Raw genomic sequence first — 21,476 nt, forward strand, 5'->3', positions numbered from 1 at the left:
CTCGGACGCACGGGGAATGGCGGCCGTTCGCCGTCCGCCGGCCTCCGTCCCGTCCCGTTCCCCCCGCGGCCGCCGGGGCGGGCGGACGGCGGTACCCCCCCTCCCGGCGCTCTGGGACCGCGGGGCGATCGCGGTAGAGGTGGAAAAGAGCCCTCGGGTCGCGGGGAGTTTATGTAGAACGGGGATCCCGGCGGGCGGGGGTGGGCCGGGAGCGGCGGGGCGGCCCCTTCCCGGAGGGGGTGCTCGGGGGGGCCGGGTTGCCGAAGCCGAGCCGCTGCTGGGCGGCGTGGATCTCCCGCAGCAACGCGTCGTTCCTCAGGCCCAGCTGGAGGAAAAAGGGGGGGGGGGGGGTCAGGCAACTCCAAGGGCCCCCACACATCCCTGGGGGCTGCACCCCACCGATCTCCCCCCCCACCCCGGGACTCCCCGGGAAACAGAAAAGGCCATTTCTGTGCTCTGCCGGTATCGGCCGTGAACCGGGACACCGTGGGGAGGGCAGCAGCAGAGGGCAAGAGCTCCAAAAGGGCAGCTTTTCCAGTGCCACGTCTTCTGATGTCAGATCTGCTACCCCACATCGTCCAACTAAATTCGCAGGTTAAAAGGGAACACTCCGGGCCGGCTTCCTTCCCACTCACCGGCAGCCCACGCGCTGCCTGCCCTGCCTGCCCCACAGCAGTGCAGAGACACAAACCTTGACCGTGTATTTGTAGCACTGCTCTGCCTCCAGCTGCCGTCCTCCCTGGAGAAAGGACACACAAGCAACCAGTGAGGAAATCATCCCGCAGGTTCTCAGCGAAATAACGTATCATAAGAAAGCTCAGCACGAAGGACGTGCCCCAGGGGAATATGCGCATCGGGCAACAACAGGCAGCGAGGAAGGGTGCTGCTTTTGCCATCCGAGCGCAGCCCCCAAACTATTTTTACCACCAAGATCTACATGTTCTTCAGGCTCGCAAACAGATGCCAATAAAACAAGCCCCCCTGCTCTATCAGGCTGGCAGCGGGAGTTGCTGGCTGGGCACTCACTTGCAGGCAGATGAGGGCGAGATATCCCCACACTTCAGCGTTGGTGTTACTTAGGGCATTTGCTTCAGAGAGAGCATCCTCGGCTTCCACCATCTCTTCCAGCTTGAGAGAGAGGAGGAGAGGTGTGGACAAAAGGCAAATAGCAGGCAGAAAGGTCTTCAGAACCAAATGGGCATCTGCTCTAACAGCCGAAGAAATCAGTGCAACAAAAGTGTCTAGCAGGGTTTCACTGATAGGGATGCAGGGACAGGATTTAGGGCAGAGACAACCAGTTATCCTCAGTGCCAGCACCCAGCTCTCTGGTCTGGAGGGCAAGCCTCTCACCGCTGCCTCCCGACCCCTGTGGGAGCACACACTTTATTTACAAATCAGCCCCCAGCTGTAAGGAAAGCAGCATAAATGCCTTCACCTCCGCCTGTGGGAACCGAGTGGTCCAGCTCGATGAGGAAACATGACTCTGGTCCTGATCCCTATTCCCGCTGCACAGTGGCTCCCAAGAGGCAGGAGGGCTGGCTGGTGCCTGGTGGGCTGCAGCCAGCTCCCAGGCCACCATTCACCTCCCAGGAGGTGTATGTTTGGCCAAAGAGGAAACAGGAGTTCAAGTTCCTTCCCTGTCTGCATCCCTCAGCCAAACTCCCTTGGAGGAACCTCATGAGGTGTACCACCGGGAGATACCGCGCTGCTGGTGGCTCGGTGTCCTTGGCAGCCCTTCAGAGGCACTGGATTCCTTTGGGCAGAAAAAGCACCGAGATTCCTCTCTGCTGACATTCTGCTCAATTCCTTCGTGGTGACATGCAGGTCATGTGCAGGCAGGCACTCGGAGCAAAGCCCGGACCCAGATTACATGCTTGCCATGACAGCCTGGGGAAGGAGGTGCTGGCAGGCCCTGACAGTGGGATGAGGGGGGGAAGGATTGGTGCTCCCAGAGCAGCTGCTGAGGGTGACTGGCCTCTGACATCTACGAGGAGCCCGGGGTGCCACGCTGGGACTGTGACAGCACATGGCCCACGATAGCCTTCAGGAGCATTGCTTTCACAGGCAGCCAAGCTTTACTTTAATAAAGGGGATCATGCAAAAGCAAGTCCTGCATCCCATGCCACAGACCCAATTAAAGCACAGATGACTTGAAGGTAATTGCACTTACCCTGTAGCAGGCAATTCCCACCCCCAGCCAGGTGAGACAGGATGCAGAGTTCTTGCAGGCGAGCAGGTAGGTCTGCTTCGCCCGGCCGTACTGCCAGGAGAGAGATGATCATGTTTCTCTCTGCATCAAATGCATCGCTCTGCAGATGGCCCCCCCCTCCTCAGGAATTTGCCAAACACTCCATCTCCAGTAGGGCTCAGACACCCACCATCCCCACCACTGCTGCAGGGGCTGAGAGCCTGCCCACTGCCCCCGACACAGTGGCTCTGTGCTGGCAGGTACTAATGCAGTGATGTAAAAGTCACCCTCATTGCTAGGGTGATGAGAAATGGCTCAGCAGCACCCTGAGACATTGCAACTGGGACTTGGGACTGATACAAAGGAACAGGGCAGATCCATGCTCCAAGGAGTTGAGCACTCCAGAAGGGTTTGCTGTGTTGTGAGGTCTTGGCTATAGCTAGAGAAAATCATGTCTTGTACCTGGGGTCTAGAATCTCCTGCTATTTGCTTTGTCGCAAATTCCCTTCCACCACTCCTGCTGGCTCCTCACCTCTTTCTCTTCCAGGTAGATGGAGCCCAGGCGCAGATAGACGAAGTGCATATCTGCAGCATCCTCCACAAAACTGATGGTTCGCTCATAGCACTCCTTTGCCTCACCGAAGTCCCTCTTCAGGTAGCACAGGTGCCCTTTCTGAGCCCAGACATTTGGATTCTGTGCACACAAAACCAGGAGTGAGACATGGCTGGGAGATGGGAGGGAGAGAGACCTGGGAGAGAGGCAGGGACCCCGGTAGTCAGCAGAAAGGAAGAGCTGGCCAGTGCTTGATTATAGCAAGGCAGATTTTACGTACAGAATTAAAATCAAGTCAAGGGCTGCCTGCATAACACCAGCAATGGGAGGCCCCTCCTGCCTTTCCCTGCACAGTGTCCTGGCTCATGCAAAAGGCTCCCCAGGTGAGTATGCAAACAGCATTTTGAGATGTCAGCTTCACTGCCCTCTCTGCTTTCCATTCAACCTGACTCTCCAAAGCCGCCTTCCCTCTCTGCTGAATAGCCAGCTTGTTTCTCATGAAACCGAGCCTGACTCACCCACAGAGGGAAAGAGGATCAGGATATACACGTTCAGAGGGAAAAGAAAGGCAGACACTGCAGAGAGTCCTCACAAATGCCGCCTGTCTGTGCAGGAGATGACAGAAGGCAAGTAATAAGTGAGGTAATGAGGAGGGCAGTGCTGCAGCCACAGCCTGATGTGGTTCATCAGCTATGATTGTCCTCGCGTTAGAATTGCTCAAGTGGAAACAAAGCATGGGCTCTAGGTTCACACACAGCAACAACACAGGCAGGGTCTGCTGTGGCGTTTGTCCTGCTTTGAGACACCGTGCTACACCCCAGGAACACACACAGAATTACCATGTAGTCAATCCTAATGGCCTCGCAGAGACATTCTTCGCATTTGGAGAGATCTTCCTTCAGCAAGTAAGTCTGGGCCAGTGCCAGGTAGTATGCACAGGAGGGACCTCCCTGAAGGCTCAGCAGCTCATGGGCAAGTGCCCTGTGAACAAACTGTGGAGGAACGGCACACCAGCGTGGTTAGGAGAGCAGGCAAACCATGCGCACCCCCAGAAGGACAAGGCAGGAGGACTGACTCGCACCTATTTGACCAGAAAACAGACAGAAGATTTTTTTCCCCCTCCTTTGAATGTTTACCTCCATTACTTCTAGTTCTGTTTTGCTTTAAGCAACTCTTTCTGCCATGTAAAATTAAGGCAGGCAGCATAAAGTGGCAGTCAGAGAGATTCCTCAGAGATGACTGTGTGGGACAGGGAGATTTCACAGGTGACACAAAAATTACTCTGACATACACAAGTGTCTGAAACAAGAAAGGAGTACTGGTGCCTTGGAAGCATCACAATAATGCATCTCATCTCCGAACATACAGAGAAGAGCACATCTGCACCATTTCTGACTTGGCTGTTCCCTCCACAGCAGTACTGAGCTGAGGTACCCCAAGAACCTCGCCTGCCTGAGATGACTGTGTCCCCAACTAGCATTTTGGTCTGAATACTCTGCCTGGCTACAGTTTTGTATTTCTGGGCAGTGGTGGTTTTGCTCCCTCTTGCGCTCGGCATCTGGGGTAGCCACAGCTTGTTCTTTGAGCCCAAGAAGGGGGCTTGCTGAAGCTTGCCACCAGTTCTCTGGTAATAACCCAGGGAAGGAGACCAAACCTCCCTTCCCACTCCTCCACTCCACATTGAGCTGACCTGGACGGCATTGACTTTCATCAGGAATTCCACTGCCTTCATGAAGATTGTGCAGGGAGGTTGGCTAAGTCCTGAAACAGGGGATGGAGCTGCAAGAAAACGTGTCTCCATCAGTCCCAAAGTGAGCTTTTTATTCCTGAAGCAAGAGCAGGGACTGAGACCCTGGTAGGGACAGAGGAATCCCAGCAACATGGTGTAAAACCCAGGAGGTGGCAGGGGAAGCTGAAGTAGAGATTAACTCAACATTTCTTTCTGAAGGGCTTAAGTTTTGTAAGAGATGTAAAAAGAAATTATGCTCTTGACCCACAAATTTTCCAGTCCAGAGGAAGAAAAGGTAGGAATTTATGATTGAAGCTTGTCAGAGTTAACTACAGTGAGGCCCCTGCCTCCCAAAATCAACCCAGCAGGGCCTGAAGCACCCAGCACTGCCATCTCTGCCACCCATTGGAGAATGGAGCTGTAGAGGAGGCAGATCACACAACACATGACCAGAGGAGATCCGTAGGGACAGTTTAAGAGCTGGCATCTCAGGAGAGAGACATCCAAGCAGCCAGACGAAGGCCGCTGGGTGCAGTGACACATAGGAAGAGAGCTGCATTCACCCACCTGCTGTCCACCCTGAGATGTGCTGCTCTGAGAATCGGGATGAACCTGCTTTGCCTGGAGATTCCCCAGATAGGGAGAGAGAAAAAGCCTTGATGCCTTGCCTTGGCATCAGGATGGCCACGGCTCAGTGCTCCCGAGTTACTCCCCTCCCCACTGATCACACAAGGCCATCTCCCAGCATTGGGCTCTCCCTTACACACCAGGCCTCCATCCCCTAACCTTTCAGGGCTGCCTCCAGTGCAGTAGCCTCTTCCTCAGGTGCCACACAGACCAGGGCAGGCTCCACCACCTCTGACAATTTGTCAGCTGAGCCATCTGGAACCCTCTCTGGAATGAAAACCCCAAGAACCATTAGGAGCAAACAAAGAGTTTGCCATAAACTGTCCAGTTTGGAGCATGATTCCACAGAAATAGGGAAGAGAGAAAATATAAAAGATCTATCAGATTTTCAGAACTGGCAAGAAATTTCTTTGCAGGAGCCAATACCTGGGTCTGGGGTTTTGAGTACAAGATTACCATGTGAAGATAGAAACAGGTATAAATGAGGCAATATCCCTTCCCTCATAATCAGAAGGAGCAAAAAAAGGCATATGACACGAGGCCTGACTGCCTGAGGCACTTTGCATGGAGTGGTGATAACGTTAAAAATAAAGCCAGCCAACATTTCCCACAGCTTGGCCAAATATTTGGGACTCGGGACAGAAAGTCTTGGCTCAGGGTGAGGCTGGACTCAGTGAGGCTCCAAAGGAAGCCTTCAGTTCGGGGCCACCCCTGAGCAGCTGTTTTGCCCTTTGAATTGGTGAGGCAGTGCTTTCCAAGCTGTGTTGGGAAGTCACAGCAACAGCTTTTATGATAGCTAAACCTGGATGACCCTAATGTGTGACTGTCACAGGGGCAGCTCTGCCCTTCCAAAGCCTCAAAAAGCACGCTCGCTTCCTCCAGTCACCCTGGCCACTGCCCACACATTGGTATATCAGTGGCACTGGCCTGGAGCAGAAAAATAAATGCAAAGACTGGTCCATCACTAGGCTGCGGGTAAGACGAGGCATCAGCTGTGCTGCTTTCAGAAAGCTTCACCATTTAAAGCAGCACACTTGCTGCTGTTGTCTCTCACTGGTGTAGTTTGTGGTCAGTCTATTCTAGCTCACAGTCCACATCTCCTTCCTTTACCTTTTGTATTTCTCCTCTTAGAAATACTCAGAAATTTCTCCTCTCCTTCCACTGTTCACCATCTCCCACACTGCTCCATGCCCCCTCCTTGCTGGAGCTAGGGCACCTCCTGGTTTTGCCTGTGTTACCTGGCAAGCACTCTCCTGGGCCTGGGCTGGGAGACCTCACACACCCAGCAGAAATGTGCTTTTTCCCTTCTTCTCCCTCAGCAGCTTCAGGGATGCTCCTCTCCTTGGCGAGCTGTGCTTGCAGTAGCTTCTTAGCCTCACGGAAGGCCATTTCCGCCTGAATATTATTATTCTGCAGCTCATAAAACAAACCTATGGGAGACAGAAAGAGCAGCATAAGCAGACATCCGACCCTTAGCAAAGTCCTTCCCTTAGCCCTCAGATTAGAGCAGGGAGAAGAGGATCAGGGGCAGAAGCAATGCTTGTCAGGAACTCCTTGAGCACACAGGCTGGCTTGCTTTTGTACCTGAAAGCGTCCAGGCTACAATGCTGGATGGCTCCAAGCAGCTGGCATCCTCAAAGAAAATCTCTGCCTCTTCATAGTGCTCCAGCATGACAGCCACAATCCCGCACAGCAGCAAGCTGGGGACAGGGTTGGACAAGTTAGCCTTGCAGGGCCCAGGCAGTGGTGTGGGGGACACCCCCTACCCTCCTGCCCACCCAGCAGGAGCACACAGCACCTTTGGATGTGATGGGGGTCCAGAGAAAGAGCCTGCTGGAAGCACTCCTGGGCTTTGGTTGTTTCCTCAAGCAGGAGGCAGAACGCTCCATAGTCCAGCCAGTACTGGATGTTCCGCTGGTCCTGAGCTACTCTCTAGACAAAAGAGGTCATCGCTGGAGTGAGGACTGCTGCAATCATGCTCAGCACATACAACGGACTGGGAGGAAAACTCTGGAATAACCACAGTTTTCCTCTGGTCACCCCAGCCCAGTTTAGCAACAAGCAAGCCCTTGTCTATCGCATGCTAGGGTTTCCTTTAACTGGGATCGTGCTGGCCTTCCTCTAAGCCTCCCTCACCTAACACACGTCCTCCGGCTTCAGCTGACCTCCTCCTAGCCTCCTGTGAGAGGGCCCAGTGACCCCATTGCTGACCCAGCACGCCTTTTGGACCAACTCATCCCATTTCCCCTGGCCTCGAGGCTGAAGTCCTCAGTGACCTGGCCGGGCTCTGTCTCACATCCTCCAGAGAGCAGCATCTCCCTAGAAAATCCCTCACACATTCAGCCTGAGTATCCTGGTCACGTTCATCTCCTTCCTCCCTACACAACAGTCAGGGCTGGCTGAGCTGTCAGCAACATGGGCCCCATGCCGTTGTGATGGCGTGCTGGCTGCCAGCCCAGACACACAGGAGACAGGCAGGAAAGAACAGGGGCTCCTTTACCTGCTGGTGGTAGAGAGATGCCAGCTTGTAGTCCTTGTTGACTTCAGCTTCGCGAGCAAAGAGCCAGAGCTGCTCTTCAGTCGTGCGGGACAGAGGGGCAGGAGAAGCAGCTTCTTCAGACAGTAGCTGGTAGGGAGTGAGACAGAGTGTAAGCCCTGGGGAGGGTAAGAATGGTTCACATGATCCCAGTACAGCAGCAGTCCTCACTCCAGCACTGTGCTGAGTACAGCCTGGTATGGCTGGGGCTGGGTGGGTTGGAAAGGCAAGCTGTTCCACTCCTGTTTGTGGTGGGACACATTCCTGTCATCCCAGGTACCTCTGCCAAACAGGGACAGGGCAATAACCATTATTTGCAGTTGTGACAAGTAAAAGCATCCCCTAGATCAAGACCACATCAAGCTTCTGTGGTGTCACCTACTGGGGACCCCAGCTCATGCTGGAAGGTCTGTGCTCTGCCTGGGTGACGGGCAGATGGCACACACCCAGTCACCTTCACCATGAACCAGTTACAGCAGCTTTTACTAGTGGCATCTCACACATATTCCACCATCAGGATTTTGTAGCAGAAGGATACAGATGCGCTGGACTCTGGCTCTGAGTGTGGCTTGGGGCCCACATGTGATAACTGCAGCAAATGAAAGCATGAGCCTCCTTCTGTCTTGAAGGCAAAAGTCCCCCTGCCTTCACTAGATGCTGTGTCTAGCCCTGGATCCACAGTGAAGTCATGTCCCGAGTCACCAAGGTTCCTCCCTACCTGGTTCAGGGCAATGTGCATCTCGTCCATAAGGTACACGTAGAGGTCACTGAGAAATGACTGGAACTGCTCCTGGGTCTCAAATGCCGTGGTCTTCAGGTATTTCTCCCTCACAATCTTCACTACAGCATACTGTGGAGACATGTGACTGTTGGACAAGGCAGGTCCTCCCTGCACCCCCCACCAGCTCCCTAATCACGCAGAGCCAGAACACACTGATTTTGCCTGAAGCTCCAACTTGGTTCTGACGAAGAAATCCAGCCCAGCACTGATAAAAGTAAAAAAAGTAAGCGGGGGTGAATTCCTTTCCCACCTCCCAGCCCTGGCTCTCCCTGACACCGGTGCCCCTTTAGGGTCAACATGTGGGAAGGCTCATCCCCTCGGCACAGAGAGGGGGTCTCCGGGCAGAGCATGGCCAAGGCCAACCAACTGAGAGAGGGGAACTCCCTTTTTCTGCCAGGGTGGACTGTGAGTGTGCAAGAGCAGTCAGCTGTGCCTTCCTCAGGCTATAAGCATGGGGCAAATGGATGTGACCAGCTTTGGAGTTTCTCTCCATTGACAGAAAAAGTTCTCCTGGTGTGTAATGAAAGCAGCTTGGTGTCTGGTCCATTAAGAGGGAAAACCTGTTCCCCCACATGCCCGCTGTGACAGCCCGGGGTGGCAGGAAGGGATTCTGGAGTAACACATGATCCTAAGTTACCACCACTCAGTTCCTCACTGAGAAATTGCCAAGACAAAACAAGTAGGGAAGTGAAAAGTACAAATGGTCTCTTTACTTTTAGCTGTTCCTTAAAAGCAAAATATTTCCCAGAGCTATTGAGCTCAAAGTTGAGCTGACGCTTCTGTTCCTCCAGGGTTTGGTGGTCTATTGCTCCCTGGTCAGGCAGCTGCTTCCCAAAGAGCTCATGGTATTCACTTAGGATGGCAACGGCAATGCTCGTGACATGGTTGTGATAATCTTCTACAGCCTAGGAAATAAATAAATAAATACTGAAACTTCACAAGTCACTTATGCCATCAGCCTTGAAACTTATTTTATTTGCCAGAGCCCACACCTCCCATAAACTCCACCTGACTCAAGTCTCAATTAGTCTGTCACGCATCCTTTTCTGACCACACCCAAGGGCTACAAAAATATTGACAAGTAAATACAAAAGAGTTCCTTCATAATTAGATATTGCTCCTGCTATATCTTTAAATCAGAACCCAATATTTCAGTCATCATTGCCTTTTCTATAGCAGTATCATTGGCTGTGACTAAAATATAACTCATTTACTGGGACCCTTTAAACCCATGGGCCAGCCCTCTTCAGCAGAGTCTGTAATCTCCATAATCTCGGTGGCAGAAGCTTCCATGCACTGTGATAATCAAAATGTATCACTTTGTGCACTCCAGACAGTCCAGCACAAATCAATTCTGCAGCAGCACTGGGGTCAGTTATTGAAATGCTGCTTCTTCCCCCACTGTTGCTTTGAATTTACCATCAGCCAGGGGCCATCCGAGGACATTCTTCTTTGACGGCTGCTCGGTACCCACAGAAGACGAGCCAGCACTCTCAGACCATTTTCTGAGGACGTCACACACACAAAAGTCCTCAAAAATTCTGGGTGACCTGAAAGTGGTCAGGGCTGATTCTGTCCACGTTTGTCTGGGTCTGATGAGGCACACGGGCTAGTCTGAGACAAGAAACTGTTGGGACTGCCCAGGGTAAACATAAGGTTCTGGCAACCTTTTTCCCCAGTGCTCCATTTCCTTCCAAACACCCCCACCCTGCTGCCTTCCCTGCCTTTGCTACATCTCTCCCCTTTGTATGGGCTGCAAACATGAGCGATGCTGCCCAGGAATGATTTCCCAAGGCATACTACTGTGAAGATAACACATCCAGAAGTTTTCTTTTCTCTGTATTTGCTCTTCAAACCCCATCTACATGTTGCTGTGTGGCTGAGATTGAGAATGAAATTCTCATGTGAGAGGGATGAGGGCAGGGTGAGGTGGCAGAGTGGTGGAAGGCTGCAGGCTGTTGCACATACTTTCTTGGCTCCTGCAGTCCGGGGAGGCAATGGAGGGCGAGGAGGAATCATCTGCTTGACCCTGTCAACAAGAGGACAGAAGAGATCAGCCAGATACACTGCCAGCAATGTTGGCTTGTCTTGGGCGCAGGCAGCCTGTAGTGCGAGGGCTCCAGCCTGTTATCATGTCCCTGAGACACCTCACAGGTGGGGGAAAACAAAGTTGCAGACCAAGGATGAACTGTAAAGACCAGGCACCTACATTCAATGCTTGTAGCTCATCATAATAGGGTTAACATTTGATATTGCTAGCAATTAAAAACACTCTCCTAGAGAAGCAGATCTTCTTTAACTCACAGCCTCCTGGGTCTGCCAGAAGAGCTGTAAGAAAGGAACAAACCTGAGGAAAGCTGAAGAATTTTATCACTGTAAACCCCAGGCCACCTGATCCATCAGTTCCCAACATCACACAGTGCAGCTGTGGCACCTCATCTCTTGGCCATGCATTGACCCCTAGACACCATACCAACCCTGTTTGTACCACTACTAGGGTTACAATGACCTTTCAAATATGGATCAAAAGCCCTTAGGATTACCATAATTTTTTCTAAGATTTTATTAAAATCCTTGGTGTCAAAACAGCCTTAATTCATTGAGATTTTTATCAAGATTTCCTACTTGCTGGTACCAAAACACCTTCAGTCCTTAGAACACAATCTGGCCCACCAAGCAAAGGTGTCACTTCCCTGTGATGGCTCCTACCCAATTAGCAAATTGCTTATTCCCCACCAAACGTAAACCACTCCTGTAGCTGTTCTGCCAGCTTACAGAGCCCCTGACCAGCTACCTTCTCCAGGTCCCAAGCCCTGGCCGCTTCTCCCACATAAAGCCCTCTTGCACTCTCTGCTGTGCGGTCTAGTGTCATTGGCTCTGAGTGGTCCCCTTGCTCTGCAGAGACCCATCACTGCTGCTTGGGAAGCCAAAAAACCTGAACAAGTGGGCAGCACTCCCACACTCACAGTCCTACCCTCACCCAGCCTCAGAACAGCACCCGTCACTGACATGTTACCTCCGCCAGTGGTACTGATGAAAACCTAACTGCTTCGCTTTCAGATGAGAAAAAGAAAACCATCAACAACCTGGGGAAAGTGAGCAAGCGAAGGGGGCCAAGCAGAGGCTGACAGAGTATTTTGGACGGAACCCAAGAAAGAGACCTATGATTTGCTACTAAGATACGTATTTAAACATCCTTCCAGAAAAAGAACCTCACTGTTGATCTCATCTGCCAGGACACAGGTCATCAGCTGGAGCTCCCCAAAACAGAGCCTTTCCCATGACTCAGGAGGGCTGATTTTTCAGGTCTGATATCTGCAGCTGCGCATGGCAGGTGAACGAGGAGGATTTATGCCGAATTCATGCAAGTTGCAGTAGAGTAGAAATGGTATAAAAAGAGCCAGGAGAAGGTCCATTCTAAGGGGGAGTTCACCTTCCCCAACCTGTTCTTCCTAGAATACAGCAGGCAGCACAGAAGACAACACACATACTTTCCCTTCAAAGAATGGCTGCTGCTTATATTTCTGTTTGAGAGAGACATACCACCTGCGCTTGTTATACTTTATTCATTTGCTGCATTTTCTCTTTTTTATTCAATAAATTATACACGCTAGGCTTTTCTTAGACTGTGACACAGCAGGGCTACCACTGGACAAGAAGAAACTCCCTCAAATCAAGCAGACAGTGGAAGACTCAAAGAAGCAGAGATGAGAGAGCAGCTCTACAGCGGAAAGATGTGAAAACTAATGTAAGAGCTGAGGAATAGGTAGAAGATAGTGAGAAAACTTCCGAAAAGGAAAAAAGTGACAGAATGCTATGGTGAAGTTACAGCAGTGCTACCCAGGGCAGTCCACACTGGTGGCCAGTCCTGACCAAGCAACTGAACGTCACATGCAAGAGACAAGCCCAGGGGGATTAATGGGAAACAAAGCCTGGACAGGAACGCAGACACTGTTGTGTTGCTCCAGTGTCTCTCTTTTTGAGAGGAATGGCAGGGAGATGCCAGCTCGGATGAACGCAAGTGTTTTCCCAACACACCAGATGCTAGCTCTTGAGCAGTCTGGCCAAATCCTCCTGATTCTAGTGGGCTTTGGCTCAGGCCCTCAGCTGGTCCTTACAGAGCACTCCAAAGGGGTGGCTCGCTGTACTGCCCTGTTTCTATGCTGCAGAAATGAGCTGTCAGCTCCAGAATTACAGCATGTCTTTACGCACCGTCTGGTGAGCTCCTCTCGCAATCGCTTTGGTACCAAGGCCTTGTCCAGCTTTATCTCCATCACCAGGAACGTTCCTGCTTCAACGTATTGCTGTGAAGATAAACATTGCTCTCTCAGTCTTGTGCTGTCTAGAGCCCTTACTGGCATGATGAAAGACTGAGCATATAGCTACAGATCATCAGCAAATCCACTTCAAACTGCAGAAATACAGCTTGTTTATAACCTGCCCTCAGAATGATTTACAGCAGCAAAATTCAGCTCAAGAAACCAGTCTAGGAAAAAGGAGAAAACGCAGATAATCAATCTGTTTGCAGAACGAATATGCATTCTGGATGTTTTGAGGAAGAAGCCAAGTATGAAGGAACCCTTTTAAATAAATGCCTGATTATTTACAGAGACCTTCTAGCTCAACGCTAGACTGCCCTCCAGCTGGACGTCACTGCAAGAACTCCAGGACAGCATCTACGTAAAACATCCCTTGTCCAAATCACTCTTGAAGAATTTAATTGCGTGAAAGGTGTGAGATAGTGGCGCAGTGATGGTCTAGCAGTCTTTCCTTCTCTTTGGAGATACATAATTACCTGTCCATCAAGGCTGAGATATGTGACATTTTCGGCTTCTACAGTGGCATCTGACAACTGGATTTTGGGTGCGTTGGACATCTATTGAAGAAAAAGGAAAGACGTCTCTTGTTTCAGATTCAATAAACCTCACACCTTCACAAGTTCAGGATGTGAGTTGTACATTTTTTCAGGCAGCATGTACTAAAATGTCAAGATAATTAGTATCTCTCAGTTGGCTGAGGCAACACAGCATCAGTCCGCAGTTTCTATAAGCCCCAATTACCTCTGATGTAGAAATGGAGCAACCGTGTTGCAATATGCCTCTCTAGACCTTACCCTTCTGCTGGAATCCTTATCTTTGGTGATTTTCTCTTTGTCTTCCTTCCGTGTCTTGCTGGGAACAGCTCTGGAAAGGGGAGTACTGATTCCTGGGGTCCATGACCCTTCCTTAGTCAGACTGAGCTGCATCCTGAGATCCCGGAGAACACTGTGCTGACTTTTGGTCTGAAAAAAAGAAGTAACAGAGGAAATGAAAGGACAACTAGGCTTCCCCACCCCTTTGCCTCAACTTCCCACACCGCAAAACACATTGTCAGGGTCCTAAATGCATTAAGAAGCTATGCAAGCTCATCCTTCCCTCCTAGGAGTTTAGCTGCCAGTGCTCAAGGCCAGTTGTGATACTGTATAGCTGTGAAGCCTCAGGTTAGACTATGAAAAGAGCTGCCTGAGAAAGCCTCAGTAGGGTCTCCCTGTCTTCTCTCAAGAGCTGCATTTTTACTGAGGCACTGGCCCTTGATTCTTGCCTGAGCTATGTGGTAGATATGCTGGAACCCAGCCTCATGCTGCCCTGATCCTGACCTGCTGACCTGAATTCCTGGCTTGATCCTGGACCTGCCTGGTGATGTTAGGACCGTTAGGTGAATCTGGCTACCCTCGCCAGGTCTGTTCTGCAATTTCTTGGGTGCTCCCTCCTGTCCTGCAATGACTCGCAGCTCCTGGCTCACCTTCTGGTGTGGAGCAGCTTCTCTGACACACATCAGTGAATTGCAAAGAACAGGTGTCTTTTTAGACACCATTTGACCACCTAGACAGGTGGTTCCCTCCCAGCCATCACTGTTATACGAGTTGGACTAGCAAGAACTGAGGGGATCCTGGGGAGAGGATGGAGCAGCTCTACTGAGACTGTCTAGACCAAGGCCAAGGAGCAGCCCAAAGCATCTACAAAATCAGAGAATGAGAACAACAGAGAGAGCATGTATCACGTCACTTGCAACAGATAAATGCTACAGGACAAGAAATACCATGCAGCCAAGAGGCCACATCTCATGGTGGCGAAGCAGAGACCAGCAAACAGCTGTATGCTTAGCCCTGCTTTGCAACAGACAGCAGGAGCATGGAAGCAGGGAGAAGGGCTGTAATTCACCCGGCTCCTGCGGCCTGGACAGCAGCACTATGGGGGCCATGGGCAGAAAAACCAGGCTGTGCATCTGCCCTCCTGAAACAAGCTCAGGTCTGTTCTGGGAGTACTGTGGGAAAATGGAGATGTAACTGTCACTCTTAGTAATAGAGGGGGGAGAAACTCAAAGACAAATAAACCTCCATGAGCTACAGCTGAAAGAGCTCCAGTGACAGCTTTTTTGGTTGTTGCCTGGGGTAACGCTATCCTTTTAGAGCTACTGTTTGCTCTTCCCAGCAATGCAGTTCATTTGCCCATGTTCCAGACTGCGGAGAGAGGAGCATTCTCACAGCTTTCCCTGCTCAGCTGCTGGCAGAGAAGGCAGTGGAGTGAGATTCAGAGCCTCTCTCAGCCCCCAAACCTGCGCCCGCATGCTCAAAAATCCCTGCCTTTGAGAAGTCTGCATCTAAAAGCTTGTCTCATTGTTTTTCTCCATCACCAGAAGGGTGCTGGTTTCAGAGCCAGCCTCCGAGTACTACACTGCCCATGCTGCCTGCTCCCAAACACCACGCTGCCCATGCTGCCTGCTCCCAAATACCACGCTGCCCATGCTGCCTGCTCCCAATCCCACTCTGTGCAAACACAGCTGCAGAGCTGGAGCAGAGCCTGGCTGTCTGGTCTGCTCTCACCTTCTCAAATACCTCGCTGTCTTGGTAAGTAAAGACACGAAAAGCGCCTCGGATCTGCTTCACACCAGGACACAGCAAAGGCACCATGTTGACATATGCCACGCCATGGAAGAAAATCTGTTTGTCCTCATCTCCCTGGAAACACAGAGCAAGGGACTGAGATACTGAACGGACTGTTATTCTCTTTAAGGAAACAAGGTCACCGATCCCATTAAGAAGAGGCCACACAGAAAACTGATGCACTTGATGAGCCAGGGGCTCTCTGTCACTGGCACACAGCCAAGACAACCTGGACGAATACACTGGAGTCATTCGATACGTAGAATATCAATTTTATCCCAATCCCTGCAGGGCAGCTTTTCTCTCTAATGCCCACATTGTGCCATTCCTCAGGATGGTCTTTTTGAGATACAGTTGCAAAATTATCAACTGTGTGGTTAGAAATCCAAGTGACCCTATCAGAGCTGTGCATCTTGGCTTTGACAGAAATCAGGTAGCTAAGGAGGTCTGAGAGTCCGGGCTAGCAGCAGACTGGTGAGAGTAAGGGATAGGGATCTCCATCAGAGCTGCAAAATCCTGGCACCAGTGAGTGCTGAAAGATTTATACCAACTTATATGACTTTGCCCTGGAACAGATTAGGAGTTCTTACACGACCAGCTGCCAGGAACAGAACCATTAGCTAAGGAGCTGTTTCTTTGTTAAACCACCCCAGTTTATGTGCAAAAGCATAACTTATTTACACTCTGAGAAAGAAGGCATGAATTTCTTCAAGATGTTCCAAAACCCCATTGGCCGAAGATAAGCTCAGTGAATTACCTTAATTCTCAAAAAACACCCTCTCCCTGACCCCTTTCCACCAAGCTACCACAGACTGTCAGCAAGAGCGCTGTATGCCAGAAGGAAAAAATATTTTCCTTTGTCTATTTAACAGCTCTATAAGACTGATTAATCCCTTTACAAAGCTTCTAGCTCTCTGACTCGCTTTGGCTGGTTCAAGGCTGGGTTCGGTATTACAAAGGCATTGAAAGGAAAATGCTCGATAACGCAATGCTGCTCCACAAGCCAGAACAACATATCCCTCCCCACTTTTACCTTGTCGGCTTTGCTAGTTTTCCCTTTGCCGGACGAGGCCACAGACATCCCGCAGACCTCCACGGGCCAGTACCGGCACTCCGCAATGCGCTTCTGCAGGCTGAACAAAAAGGAGAGCACTGAGAAGATGCAGAAACCAAACTGGAGAGCCACACCACCCTCCTTTCTGCTCCAGCAGCCCCAAAACATCCCCCCTTGGGTTTGCTCCGACCCACTCCCGTGAGACACAGCAAGCACCTTCAGGCCACTGGAACACGTATGCTTTGGGGCAGGCTTGGTACATTTTCTCCATCTACCTCTGCGTGCATTTATGGCACAACCAGCTATAAAACAATTGTGAGAGCAACACACCATGTTTTCTCTCTTTCCTGGTTACTTCAGAAATGAAATGAATAAGAAGGAACATGATTAACTTTGGTATAAATCCTGAATTGCACAGAGTGAGTGGACCCTGAGCTCCCATTCAATGTGTCTGGTAACTCTGAAAACAGCAGGCAGGCTGATGAAACTGTAGTGGGGGGGGACGGACGGGGGGGGCGGATTTCAAAATCAAACCAGATAGAAGGGAGTATTTCCACACACGGAGCAATTTGGCTGTGAAACTACAGCCATGATGCAGCTGAGGCCAAGAACATAGCAGGATTTGAAGAGAAATGGGATACTCATCCTGATCTTGAGCATATCTGGAGCCATTAAAGGTAATGTTTATCCAATAAAAAAGCAAATGAAGAGTGCCCACATGGAGTGAAAGGATTTTAATGTATTGGGAATTCAGCAAAACTTAATTAGCAGCTCAGAGGAGAGCTGTGTGGGCCACTCCACTCCACGTCTGCTCACCGTAACTCTGCTGCCCCTTCCTTCAAACTGTGGAGGCAACAGCCACAGGCTCCAGTTACTGGCAGCGTGAGAGAGCATCTATGTCCTGGAGACAGCACCTACAGCCAATTCACCTTCTCCCACCATAGCAGAACTAAGCTGCTGCCAGCAATTAAAGGCAGTTAGCTGCTCCCTTGCTTATGTGAACACCTTTGGCCAACAGCCAGCCATAGGAGCCAGGGAGGTGAGGCAGAGCCACAGTTTGACCACGTAAGAGGTCTGAGAGCACCTGCATGTTGCTGCTCCCTGCCTTAGCTCACTCAGCTGAGTGCGTTCTGGGCTGGTTTCTTCCCACTACTCTGTGCTGGAAGGGAGGTTCTCAGGTCCTTACATGACTACTGCAGCAGGATCCAGGTAACAACGCCTTTCCATGTCCCATACAATTCTCTTCGTGCTTTCTGCTTGGATCCTAAATTCCCTGTCCTGTGAGAAATAGTGCATGGTCAGTGCCAGGACCGCAATCTCCACAGCCTGCATCATCCCCAAATCATCCCCCAAAATGTTCCCTGGGAGAGAATGGGAGTCAGATAGAGGTGTCCAACTCACCATACCCAGGCCATCCTAGCAGAGTAAGTTAGCAGCCCTCCCTGCCCATTAGTATTGAGCCTGGCTCACAAGGAGATGATACAACTCCCAGCCCAGCAGCTCAGGAGTGGGTAGCTTTCTGGGGATGGGACCTGCCACATGCACCCTAGGGAACTCTTCTGCGGTGAGTTAGCACGCCCACTGTCCCAGGGGAACCATCTCTCTGTCTGGACACTGCGCAGAGGACTGACCACCCGCCTTCCTCTCGTAACAAGTCTCTGCAAGTCTTTCTCAGTCCCTTCAGTGAGACCTGCTGGTTCTCTGCCGGCCATGATGCTGTCAGTCCTTCCTCACCTCTCTTTTGTTGAGCTCTCCATCCTCATCCTCATAGGGACCACCAACAATGAAGGAGTTGGGTATGCTCAGAGCGCCAGGGGCCATGATGTTAGCAAGGGGCCATTTTTTGGGCCGGGGTAGTGGCTCTTTTTCACCAGCTAGCTTCAGGATGCCATTCTTGAAGAGCAAGGGGAATTCCTTCTGCACAGACATGGGAATGAAAGGACTTGCATTTCCAACATGAGCAGGAGCAAGTGCCAGCTGCTCCGAGCTGGGTCTAACAAAGCAAAGCATCAGTGCAGGGGCCTGGCTTGGAAAACGCACTCCACCACAAGCATACAAAGAATGGAGAAAAAACAAATAGCCATGTGCAAAAACCCCTGCCAGTTTCAATCCAGACCTTCGTTTGTGTTAAAGAAATATGTCATGCCACAGTGACCCTGAGCACTCACAACAAAGGCTGCTGTTACACAAGCACAGGAGCTGTACACCCCACAGGCCTGGACATTTGTTCCTCAGTGCATAGTGTGGCAGAACAATCCATTTTGTAGCAGCCAAAACCCATCTCACCATGCCTGGACCAATTCTCACCTCCCCAGCTGCTGGTACTTGCAAGCAAGCCATGTAGTTTTGCAGGGGTCCAGTGGCAGCAAACGCTTCAGGGACAGAATAAGCTGCCTCCAGCGTGACACTCAGGAGGTTACCATTTGAAAGCTGCGCTGCAGAAAGCAGGGGCTCTTTGGTGCACACTGTCACTTCAAGGCCACCCTGTGAGAAAAGGATAAAATAGAGACAGTAACTAGACAATTATAACTCTCCTGCACTTGAGGGAGAAGCAAGCAGAAACCCTAGGCCAGAATGTACATTGTTATCTTATTCCTCACCTCAGACGCAAAAGAAAACAGACCAGCATAGGAAAGGAATTTCATGATCAATTTGTCTGAATTGTGATACTTGTTTGTTTAAATCAAAGCTTGCTCAGGGCATGGCATATGCCCCACGGGTCTCATAAAACAAGCCAGGGAGAAAGAGTCAGGGTCTCATAAAATGAGCCACAGAGAAAGTACATCAGGGATGGAAAATAATTATTTTCCTCTGGTGATTCAGAGCATGCCAAGCTAGGGCCATACTTTGACTCTGCCCTATCTCCATGCTCTGTGTGCAGCCTTTAATTACCTGTCCCAACCCTGGATGGATGGTGTGCAACGAAAAACCAGCTGGTCAGCATTTATTAAATCTCCTGCCTAATGAGTGCCCCCCTGCCTTGCTTACTATGTAACACCTCTTAAACACAGAAAAGTTAATGCAATATCCGCCCCTCCAATTCACTCCCAGTGCTAACTGCAGGCAGACTCAGGAGCAAAATGAGACACATTTTCCCAGTCTCATACTTCATTCCCTGCTTTATTCACTGGGTACTTCTCAACCAGCTGAATGAATAAGGACCTTGCAGGAAAGGCAGTCAAAGCTTCTACAATAACGGCCTCAGACATTTTATCCACAGAATGGAAGACTAATAAAGTTGGGCAGGTAATCCTGCCTTTGTCTTTTTCTGGTTTTTTTCAGCACTATGCTTTCCACCTTGAATATTTTTTCCAGAGCAATTTGGTAGCTGCACACATTAACATTTCCTAGCATGATCTCACCTATCATAGGCGACTAGGGACAGACGTCAGTAGTAGGAAAGGCCTCCAAGCTTGTAACATATAGGGCCGTAACATATCCGTGATGAGCTATGTGGCTGAGTCATGCTCGCCTTCCCATTAAAAAGCAGCAGAGAGCCGAATGAGCGAAGGAACTGTTCCAAATTCCACATACCTTGGCCTCCGGGTGAAGGCTTTCTAACGGAGAGGTAGGCACTGCATACAAAGGAGCCAAGACCTTAAATGAACACTGTCCTGGGAAGAAACAGGAATGAGAATAGCATAAAGTGAGACCCTTTGTAGAGAAATTATGGTCTAACTCCTAACGCTGAGCTACTGATGTCACCCCCTCATCCCCTGGACCCAGCTTTCTACAGATGCTATGAAGTGCATTTTGTCAAAAGCAGGTTAAGTGATAGTCAGGGGTCCATAAGCAAAGACCAAAAAGTGCCAGGGAGTAAGAAGTGGTTATAGAGGCTGTGGAAGTCAATGTTGTACCTTGCAGCAGAGGTAGAAGGTCCACCACAGCTTGGCCAAGAGGCACAGTCTTCTCCTTCTGTCTCTGGTCCCTTTGCAACACTTCTATCACTGTCACTAGAGAGATAAAAAGAGAGCTGACAGAGTTTCTCAGACAGCTTCAAGACTAGCAGTTCAGGGGCTGCAAAGGGTCTGTGTCAGCTCTGGCACATGCTCCTACTTCATCTCACAATGCTGACAAGAGCAGCCAAGCCAAGGAGCATAGGCCAACATGAAAGGGGATTCTTCCAGCGGGCAGAGATGGAACAGAAGTGCTGAGACCCCCCCCACTGCTGCTGTTGAAGTGCTATTCTTGAATGAGTGACTCCTGCAGCAGGCAGGCAGAGCGGAGCAGCTGACAGCACCCACCTCCAAGGAGAGAGATTCAGCGTCAGGTACTTACAGAGCACAGGGTTTTGCGCAATGTCATCCAAGGAGTTGGGCCCATCAGGGCTACACTCAAAGCTGGTCACGAAATTATAGTTCGCTGTCCCATCTGGCAAGACATCAGTCTTGGAGGAGTCTCCCAAGATCGCTCCATTGAACTCTGCATGCACCAAAGTAACTGACACGTTGCTTTTGATAGTTTTCTGTCAAACAAACAGCGCATTGTGCAGTTGGCTCTGCAGCAACAGGCCCAGGATCAAAGCTGCCTCTGGCAGGCAGCTCAGTTCAGTGCCCAGGACAGGGTTCACTGGTCAGGTCTTTAGCTGTTCTACCACAGGAAAGGGGAAGAGGAGCAGAGCTTGGCTGTGCTGAGACCTCACCCTTCCCTGTCTTTAGGAGGGAAATTTCCTGCTCCGCTATGCTGTGATGCCCCAGTGATTATCAAGACCAGCTGCTGGCAGGGCAGGGGAGATGGAGAGGTCCAGGCTTCACCCCAGGAAAGGCAACTAAAGACACATCTAAAGCTAATCCAAAAATACTCCAATGATATTTTTGTGCTTCCAGGAAGCTTGAGACTTTTGTCGCCTCCTAAGAAAGTAGCTCCTGAGCTACGTGGCTGAGCTCACAGGACACTTGTGTATATCGTGTGGCTGCAGAATGCCCTGAAATCAAAGAAGGGCTCCAGCAAGCTATTTGGGGAGCTCTGCAATTTGTTGTTACACCACCTTCATATCACTTGCTTTAAGCAGAAATGAGGAGGTTCAAATTTTAAAATGTCTCTGCAGAGGGGCTTAAACATGGGTGACCAGGGATGGTGAGAGCAC

At 50.6% G+C, this 21,476-nt stretch overlaps 1 protein-coding gene across 2 annotated transcripts; it reads right to left on the reverse strand.

Annotated features, from left to right (window-relative positions):
• Positions 1 to 26: 26 nt before the first annotated feature.
• CFAP70 (cilia and flagella associated protein 70) lies at positions 27 to 20,783 on the reverse strand. 2 transcript variants are annotated; one of them, XM_049791809.1, is made up of 27 exons: positions 20,669 to 20,783; positions 20,248 to 20,343; positions 19,925 to 20,004; positions 18,698 to 18,874; positions 18,125 to 18,307; positions 17,577 to 17,668; positions 16,370 to 16,469; positions 15,277 to 15,411; positions 13,528 to 13,695; positions 13,210 to 13,290; positions 12,627 to 12,718; positions 10,383 to 10,443; positions 9,128 to 9,319; positions 8,352 to 8,483; positions 7,598 to 7,723; positions 6,896 to 7,029; positions 6,682 to 6,797; positions 6,336 to 6,527; positions 5,257 to 5,364; positions 5,038 to 5,091; positions 4,432 to 4,520; positions 3,581 to 3,733; positions 2,721 to 2,882; positions 2,171 to 2,260; positions 1,027 to 1,128; positions 692 to 739; positions 27 to 325 (listed from the first exon to the last, which is right to left on the reverse strand). In XM_049791809.1, the coding sequence occupies exons 4-27, from the start codon at positions 18,728 to 18,730 to the stop codon at positions 170 to 172; spliced, it is 2,799 nt and encodes a 932-aa protein (XP_049647766.1). In that variant the 5' UTR covers positions 18,731 to 18,874; positions 19,925 to 20,004; positions 20,248 to 20,343; positions 20,669 to 20,783; the 3' UTR covers positions 27 to 169. The 2 variants fall into 2 exon arrangements, with proteins under 2 accessions (XP_049647766.1, XP_049647767.1); XM_049791810.1 differs by lacking the exons at positions 5,038 to 5,091; positions 5,257 to 5,364; positions 19,925 to 20,004; positions 20,248 to 20,343; positions 20,669 to 20,783 and having other exon boundaries at positions 18,698 to 18,784.
• Between the last annotated feature and the right edge of the window lie 693 nt (positions 20,784 to 21,476).

This window comes from Accipiter gentilis, chromosome 33 (genome assembly GCF_929443795.1).
Source record: "Accipiter gentilis chromosome 33, bAccGen1.1, whole genome shotgun sequence".
In the NCBI taxonomy this organism is placed as follows: Eukaryota; Metazoa; Chordata; class Aves; order Accipitriformes; family Accipitridae; genus Astur; species Astur gentilis.

What these genes read in the sequence shown, in the direction of transcription:
- CFAP70 (XM_049791809.1), bottom strand. Translation starts at nt 18,730, where the DNA reads ATGGCTTGCTTGCAAGTACCAGCAGCTGGGGAG. An exon ending in ACAGCGAGGTATTTGAGAAG is followed by an intron (nt 13,696 to 15,276) that starts GTGAGAGCAGAC and finishes TCTTTTTTTCAG; the next exon opens with ACCAAAAGTCAGCACAGTGT. An exon ending in GCTACAAATACACGGTCAAG is followed by an intron (nt 326 to 691) that starts GTTTGTGTCTCT and finishes TTTTTCCTCCAG; the next exon opens with CTGGGCCTGAGGAACGACGC.